Source organism: Cariama cristata, unplaced genomic scaffold (genome assembly GCF_000690535.1).
Source record: "Cariama cristata isolate BGI_N322 unplaced genomic scaffold, ASM69053v1 scaffold8010, whole genome shotgun sequence".
NCBI classification, from domain to species: Eukaryota; Metazoa; Chordata; class Aves; order Cariamiformes; family Cariamidae; genus Cariama; species Cariama cristata.
Window position 1 is genome coordinate 6,414 of NW_009594023.1, and position 8,622 is coordinate 15,035.

At 35.7% G+C, this 8,622-nt stretch overlaps 1 protein-coding gene across 1 annotated transcript in view; it reads left to right on the forward strand.

Annotated features, from left to right (window-relative positions):
• Positions 1 to 8,622, forward strand: part of DIS3 (DIS3 exosome endoribonuclease and 3'-5' exoribonuclease) — a gene marked incomplete at its 5' end in the record, with an annotated part of 20,747 nt that overhangs the window by 4,451 nt on the left and 7,674 nt on the right. The window contains 10 exons of the mRNA XM_009696376.1: positions 220 to 333; positions 418 to 555; positions 1,662 to 1,808; positions 3,064 to 3,180; positions 4,009 to 4,110; positions 4,776 to 4,840; positions 4,937 to 5,021; positions 5,692 to 5,819; positions 6,258 to 6,344; positions 7,883 to 8,039. Coding sequence (XP_009694678.1) covers positions 220 to 333; positions 418 to 555; positions 1,662 to 1,808; positions 3,064 to 3,180; positions 4,009 to 4,110; positions 4,776 to 4,840; positions 4,937 to 5,021; positions 5,692 to 5,819; positions 6,258 to 6,344; positions 7,883 to 8,039 — 1,140 coding nt within the window. The remainder of the gene's footprint in view (positions 1 to 219; positions 334 to 417; positions 556 to 1,661; positions 1,809 to 3,063; positions 3,181 to 4,008; positions 4,111 to 4,775; positions 4,841 to 4,936; positions 5,022 to 5,691; positions 5,820 to 6,257; positions 6,345 to 7,882; positions 8,040 to 8,622) is intronic.

An 8,622-nucleotide genomic window follows, 5' to 3' on the forward strand; every position in this document is an offset into this window, starting at 1 on the left:
CCCCCCCCAAACAATAAAGTAGTCATGTCACATACTAAAAATATTAAGTCATGCAAAGCACAGGGAGGCATAGTTCTGTTTATGAAATCGTAATAGAATTTATGGCATTATAGCGACACGTAAGATGTTACCACCAAGGTTTGAGATACATGCTGTAGTCAAACATGTTAACCTGAGTTCAGACTTGTTTGTATTTTTAACCCCTGTGTGTTCTGCCAGCTGAAGACTTCTGTTGACAAGGACATGCTGAGACCTACAGGAAAAATAGTGGGCATTATAAAACGAAACTGGCGACCATTTTGTGGCATGCTTTCCAAATCACAAATCAAAGAGGTAAGGAAATAATCCAGTTATTGTAAGTGCAGATTTTTTTTCTTTAGTTGGAAATTATTTGTTCCTTTTTCTGGCTGTTAATAGGCAAGACGCCATTTGTTTACACCAGCTGATCGTAGAATTCCTCGCATTCGAATAGAAACAAGACAAGCAGATGCATTGGAAGGACAAAGAATAATTGTTGCTATTGATGGCTGGCCCAGGAATTCCAGGTATCCTAATGTAAGTTTAAATATTTTCTTCTGAACTTTTATCTATCTGATTTTTATGTGTTTATTAGGTAAGTTGTTTATTATCTGCAACACTGAGTAACTTCAAAAAGTGTTGACATGAATATTAAGTTCTTTGAGTGCCATTTGGTGGTGCAAATTAAGGAAATCCCTAAATGATTTAGCTTACTCTTACCCCTGAAAACCAGGTGTGGGTTGTCATACTTAAAAAGCTTACTCCCCAGGTTCTGCACTGAACGTATATGTGCTAACTAAGGAGCTTTATTTAGGCTAACCAGGGATCACCTTGTTTTAGTCTGGGTTCCTAGAAATGTGAACCTTTTGCTGTGACTTTGCTCATCCACACACTGATCACTGTCCTGGCAAGTAGTTTTAAACACATTGGCTGAATTCAATCAAATTGCCAGTGGGGCTGAGTTAGAGGTAATTAAGTTCTTAAAAGTTCTTTGTAAATAAACAGGAGGCTATAAGAGAAATTGAGGACTACCTTCAGTTTGTGTTGAACACTAACTAGGTTTTGAAGAGGCTTCCATTGGCTTATGTAGGAATGCATAGCTCGTAATGAACGAGAGCACTCATGCAAGTTTAGAGAAATGAAGGAAACTTGGTATATACGGAAGGAGTGTTAAGAGAAAGACAGCATTACTGCAGGGGATGAGAGACATGAGGAAGGAAGTAGAGTTGGTGTGGCATTAGGAAGTGGGATGCGTGGCACAACACGGTCCTATGGAGAAATTAGACCTTCGTAGTTTTGCTGCTTATGCAGTAGTGTTTATTCTTTCCTTCAAAACTGAATTGCCACATTTAGAGTTTTTGCAGTCTTAACTGCAGAGAATTTAGTGCCATTCTAGGAAAACAGGAGGATGTACAGTCTTACTGAATCAATTAAATGTTACTGAATCAATTAAATGTTTGAAATTAAATTTCTCTCCTAAAGATGAAGAAGTTAACGGAGGAAAGAAAGATTACTTGTACTCTGTAGTTTAATATACTAATAACCTATGGGATAATGGTCTCAAATACTTATTTTTAAGCAAACAATATTGCTTGATGTGCATGTGTGTGTATATATTGCTATGTATGTATATTGTTTCTCAGGGTCATTTTGTAAAGAGCTTGGGAAGTGCTGGAGATAAAGAGACTGAGACAGAAGTTCTTCTGCTTGAACATGATGTCCCTCATCAGCCTTTTTCCAAGGCTGTCCTTAGTTTCCTACCAAAAATGCCATGGAGAATTACAGAACAGGTAATAATTTTTAAATTATTGTAGTAATAACTGTGCCTTCTCCTTCAAATCAAACTGACATTCTTGGATATCCCAGTGCACCAAAAATAAAGGAGAAGTGTTGTCCGGAACCATTTTGTCTTAGGGTGAACTTTCAGCTGGATTTCCTATGGAAACAAGGCCTCTGCAAGTTTTTGGGTTTTGGCTAAAACTGTGTTTGTATATGGATAGACATTTAAAGATAAAAAAACATGTTACAGGTTTCATTAAAAAATAAAAGCATAAAAAAAGGGTTTTTTGCAAAGGAGAAAGACTACAATTCAAATAATTGTAAGATCATCCCAGAGAGTTTTTCATCTTGCTAAATAGCTTTGTAACCAAATGCGACAGCCTGTGTCATGGATAAAACAATCTGAGGAGAGGAGACTTTAACATATTCGTGCTATAATCCAGTAAAGTAATTAGAGAAAGAGAAAATGGTGTTTGCAGAATTGCTTGTTTTAAAATGCTGTTAGTGAATTTCAGGTTCTCCCCAGTAGCTTAAATATGGGAAATCATTGCTTTAGAATGTATGGAAAAATATCATCAGGGAACAACTGAGCGTGATATAGTTTTGGTTTAGGCTGGGCTGAGTGTGTGTTTTCTGTATTTTAATTTCTTTGAGGTGGGCTACTTTTCCTATAATTTATTACCTACTATTTCTTTCAAGTGTGGAAACTGAAGGAGAGATCTTTGTGTAAATTAGCTCTCTGAAAGTCAGTCATCTAGTCTAAGATACCTATCTGAGATCTTGTAGCCATTGTACAAAGCTAGATACTTCCAAAGTGTACACTTCCTTTCAACTGTCTAGACATCTAAGCCTTAGAAAGCTAGAGTTCAGAGCAGTCATATCCTAAAGACATTGTCCAGCTGGACATCAGTCAAAATTCCACTTAAAAAAAAAAAAAAAAAAAAAAATCCTGATTCCTGGTCCTGCTAATTCTAAGATCATGAGAAGATTGTGGTTGTATTCTGTTTCTCTTCCTGTTTGCTGTAAAACGAAAAAAAAATTTCAGTACTTGATCATCTTCTGCCTTATTTTTTCTATCAATGTAGTTTCCACATATCTGTTTTGATCTTATAAATAAATACTACTCCAAATCTTGTCCTAAAACAGAAGAAAAGCACTCTGAAAATACTTGATTGCTTTGGAAAATATTATGCAAAGTGCCTTTCTCAAATGATCTTTTTTACTTTGATATGGAAATAACTTTTTTTTTTTTTTTTTAAATTTCAGGATATGAAATACAGGGAGGACTTGAGGCATCTGTGTGTTTGTAGTGTTGATCCTCCCGGCTGTACAGATATTGATGATGCATTACATTGTAGAGAAGTAGAAAATGGAAATGTAGAGGTATTGTCTCTCTTTTAAATCAAGGCAGTCATTTGTTTCTTTATTTTTTCCTTTATTTTACAAACAGTGCAGTAGTGGTAATAGTAAATGACATGAGCAAAGCTGCAGATCTGTTGTAAAAGAAATTAATGGTGTTCACACAACTGCGAGATGGTAATAAAGAAAGGAAGTTGATTTGCATTACATCAGTGTCAAAAGTGGGAATTCAATGTGTCCTAAATTCACCCTGCTTTCTGCTCATTTGGCATGGGAACTTAACTTTGAATTTATTCAGTGCTTTAGCTAAGCATAAACATGGATAGCTACAGCTAGGAGAAAGGAACTATCGGTAGAAAAAGTAAAGCTCCTGCTGTAATGCCTAAGGAATGGTTATTTTATTAAAAAAAAAAAAAAAGCAGCTACAGGCTAACACCAGCTCCCCCCTTATATATGATTTAGTCAGGTTTTCTTCTTTATAAATTAATTTGTAATTGTAATGGCAGGGTGTGTCAAAATGGAAAGTCTAGCAAACAGAAAAGCAAAGCCAAATTTGCAGTGAGCCTTGAAGAAAATGAAAGAGGTTATTTGAGCCTCCAGGCAAGAACAGTTGCATTGATAATGAATATAACTTTGCACTAAATGCCCTTATTTTGCATAATTGCTGTAACTATTCTTTTTTTTTAATATCAGTATGATAGGCTTTAACTATTCCTATTACTAAATATAGGAGCTGTTGAAGGGAACTGGGAATGGGTAAATTGGGTTGTAAATAAAAATTTGAGAAAGTTTCTTTCATGTTGAGAACTGTTTCTGTTTTGTAAGATGCATAATGTGATGCTTGTTTTTTAGGTTGGTGTACATATTGCAGATGTCAGTCATTTTATTCGCCCGGGAAATGCTTTGGATGAGGAGTCAGTAAAAAGAGGAACAACAGTATATCTGTGTGAAAAAGTAATTGATTTCTATAGCTTTTTGCACAATTAAGTGGTTGAATTTTCCTTGCTTTCCTTTTTTAGTTCTTGGAAGTAAAGATGTTATTTCTAAGGAAAAAAAAAAAAGTACAACTCCTTTGGGCTACACTTAATTTGCCTAAGATTCAAAGTGGAGGTACTTTCTGTCATTCAGCCTGCACAGCAAGAGGGAGAAATTTTCTTTTTCTTTTTTTCTTTTTCTCTTTTAAAATCCTTTATCTGGAGAATATCCTTTTCAACTCCTATTTGAAGCATTAACAACATGTAGATCTGAAACTGGCATACAGTTTTAATACTGATCTGAAATCGCAGAAGTGGCCTGGTTTTGCCTTTTCCATTGTTTTTTCTTGTCATAGCTGAATCTATTGTTTCCTATGATTTGTATTCATGTACAACTGCACGCTTAGTCCTGTTTATTTTAACTTATTTCTTACAGACCACAATTTCTTTTCAGAAATAACTGTTATTAAAAAACTGAAAATTAAAATGGATCTTGGAATGAATTTCCGCCAAAGTAGCTTACTTTTCTTTCAGAAATCTGAGCTTTCTTAGCAAAAACAACAGTTATAATTTTCAAGCTTTTAGTATATTAAAAATCAGGAAATTAAAATACATACTTATATGTTTTTATTTTTTACTTTGCAGAGGATTGATATGGTTCCCGAGTTACTTAGTTCCAATTTATGCTCCCTGAGATCTAATGTGGACAGGTATATGTATATGATCCATACTTTGATCCTGACAAGAAACTCCAGATGTTTATATGTGGATTTTAACAGATTTTCCCCCCTTCTCCCACTCCATAGGCTTGCATTTTCATGTATATGGGAGATGAACCATAAGGCGGAAATTCTGAAAACCAGATTTACAAAGAGTATTATTAATTCCAAGGTTAGTCATGTAAATATTATTATACTTCTGAAAAAAAGCCAGAGATGTTTTTATAAAAACAATGACAAACAGACTTGATAATAAAGTTTTCTTCTGTTTATTGATTTTTGTTTTCTTAGAATTAGAAAATTATGCTTAAATCCTAAAAATAAAGAAAATGTTTGGTTCTACCCTGTTCTTTTAAACTTCTGAGGTTTTTTGTGCAGTTACTGGGTTATGATAGTTAATTTTAAAAGTATAGATGGGGGTGGGGGGAGAGAGAGAGAGGACACATGGTTGATGTCTGTGTGTATATATATATATGTCTGTATATATATACAGGACATGGTTCGTATATACCAGCTAGTCATAATTTTCAGTTAATTTCAGTGGACTCTGGAGGTGTTTAATATATTTCTGAAAATTAGACCTCTGATGTATAAAATACACCTGTGATCAGCACAAAAAAAACGCTGTAAATGCCTGGTATTTCTTAATATCTTGCACAGGTCTGTCCTGTTTTGTCCATTATTCTTTGAGAATGACACACATTTAGGTGTTGAGTGTAAAGCTTTGTATTATTGTGAACCAACTTTGACAGCAAACTGCAGTTTCTGCAAGACAAAACTGTGGTTTTCTTTTCAGTATTCAATTATGTATCATGATGTCTCTCTTTTTTAACCTCTTCAAGGCTTCTCTTACATATGCCGAAGCACAGATGAGAATTGATTCAGCAACTATGAATGATGATATTACTACCAGCCTACGTGGACTAAACAAATTAGCAAAAATTCTGAAGAAGAAAAGAATTGATAATGGGTAAACCGTGCAATGTTACCTTTTTTTATTCTGGCTGTTTTTTGCTGTCAGACTGTATAATGGTCCTCTGTCCATTTTTTCCAGTGGAAAATCTTGAAAAAGAAGTAGTTTGCCATTTTGATTTGCATAACAATGCCTGTCTTAACATCCCAAGTTTATATTTTTTGGGAAATGAACTTTTCCTTTACAAGATCAATCAATATGGATCTCTTAAACAAACTGAGAGGAGCAGCATTTGAAATTTTAGGAGCTACTATTGATATGTGTCAGCATCATAATTTCTGCTAGTTTGAACATTAATTCCACAATTTTATTTTTAAATTTCTGCTAATTTAAAATGACAGTTTCATGATAAACCCAGATGTTGTGTACAGACTTGCAATTCAGCTGCCTTATCTGCTTTACTGTAATATGTTAATACCACTTACTGTCTTCCAGAGCCTTGACACTTTCCTCACCAGAAGTTCGTTTCCACATGGACAGTGAAACTCATGATCCTATTGATCTGCAGACTAAGGAGCTCAAGTATGCCTTTTAGTTTCCTCAATTAGTTAATTCAGGGCAGGGGTGGAATTAAAGACATGTTTAAGTAGCAATATAGATAATCATGTAGAAAGTTCCTATGATAGTGCAGGACAATCATAGAATTACAGAACGATTTAAGTCAGAAGGGACCTTTAAAAATCATCTAGGCCAACACCTCCTGCCACAGGCAGGGACATCTTTCACTAGGTCGGGTTGCTCAAAGCCCCATCCAACCTGACCTTGAACACTCCCAATGACGAGGCATCCACAACTTCTCTCAGCTAGCTGATCCTAGAAAAGAGAATTCCTCTGTATTTTACTGCAGTATTTATGAAGGAAGTTTTGAACTGTGTGCTTCATATATGAACTTAAATCTTTACTACTGATTTAACAGAGCACTGAGGTCCAAACTCTGTACATCCCACTGGCTTCTCTGTGATGCTTTTCTACTGATATTAACAAAGGAGAGAAATTAGAACTTGGGGTTATGAATTACAGAAACTTTAAGAACAACAGAGCAGTTATTGCACATGTGCAGAGTGATACAATCTTTCTGAGGAGTTCTAGAAACAGAGCTACTGATTCAGTTTCTGAAGACAGAATCTTCTTTTTCTCTAATGCTACTACTTAGTTCCTGTGCTAAAATCTACACTTAGTTATGTATACTGTCATGACTTTATGGTATGCAACATAGAATCATAGAATTGTTCAGGTTGGAAAAGACCTTTAAGATCATCAGGTCCAACCATAAACCTAGCACGGCTAAGTCCACCACTAAACCATGTCCCTAAGCACCACGTCTACATGTCTTTTAAATACCTCCAGGGGTGATGACTCCACTGCTTTGCTGGGCAGCCTGTTCCCGTGCTTAACAACCCTTTTGGTAAAGAAATTCCTCCTAATACCCAATCTGAACCTCTGCTGGCTCAACTTGAGGCCATTTCCTCTTGTCCTATCACTTGTTACTTGGGAGAAGAGACTCACCTCCACCTCGCCACAAGCTCCTTTCAGGCAGTTGTAGAGGGCAATCAGGTCTCCCCTCAGCCTCCTTTTCTCCAGCCTAAACACCCCCAGCTCCCTCAGCCCCTCCCCATCAGACTTGTGCTCCAGGCCCTTCACCAGCTTTGTTACCCTTCTCTGGACACGCTCCAGCACCTCAATGTCTTTCTTGCAGTGAGAGGCCCAGAACTGAACACAGGATTTGAGGTGGTTTCAGACTTCATATGCATGATATTTGAACAGTGCTCATGGGAAGAAATAAAGAGGCTTATCTGTTGGTCTTTTGGGGCATTTTGAAGAGCGTTTTTCTTTAATGTATCTTGTTATTTTAGAATATTTTAGGTTTATTTCTTCTGACTCAGTATTTGAAACTTAATAAACATTATGTTTTTAGTCTTAAAAATGTTTGCCTAATTGTATAAATATTCAAAACCACTAGTTAATACAATAACGTTAGGATGGTGGAATTTTTCTTCATTAGGCACTCAAATATATACTTTAATGCTTTTTTGACAATATAAAATATTTTATGTTGATAGAGAAACAAATTCCATGGTTGAAGAGTTCATGTTGCTTGCCAATGTCTCTGTAGCACAAAAAATTTACGATGAGTTCCCAGAGTTTGCCTTGCTCCGGAAACATCCTGCTCCTCCCCCATCAAATTATGACATCCTTGTGAAGGCTGCAAAGTCCAAGGCAAGTTTTTACCATGCTAATGAAGTGAATTAATTACAAAAAGCTGTGTTTTCTCTCTGGTTGGTCACTTACCCAAGAATAAGGGTTGGAAAGCAGTATTTTGAAAGTGTATCAGCTATGCTTTGAAATTGCTGTTACTTGTAGCAAGATAACTACCTCTAGATGAAAAGAAGAATCTTGCACTTTTAAAGCAGTTTCTTGAATAGAGAAAGTAAATCACTCTAAGTCTTTTGTATTGTAACTCGTGTGCTGTGAATGTTTCTCCTGTCCAAGCCATATGTGATTTTTGAGCCAGTTTTTGGCTTCAGATCACATACATTATTGATGTCCTTAAAAATCAGTCAGTCACATCAAATAAATGTTCCTCTTGAAGTCATGAAGTAAGAAAATGTGTGCATATGTGTTTATAGTTTCCACCCTCTCCTTAGATCAGCTAGAGGTTAATTTAGCCTGAAACAAGTCTGATTTAATTAACAAGTTTGAACTTAAAAATGACTTTTCCAGTTTCTGGATCTTTTATTTGAGCCAAAGTTTTAACTTTCTAGACATTGTGATGTGCATTCGCGTTTCCCTTCAACTCTTT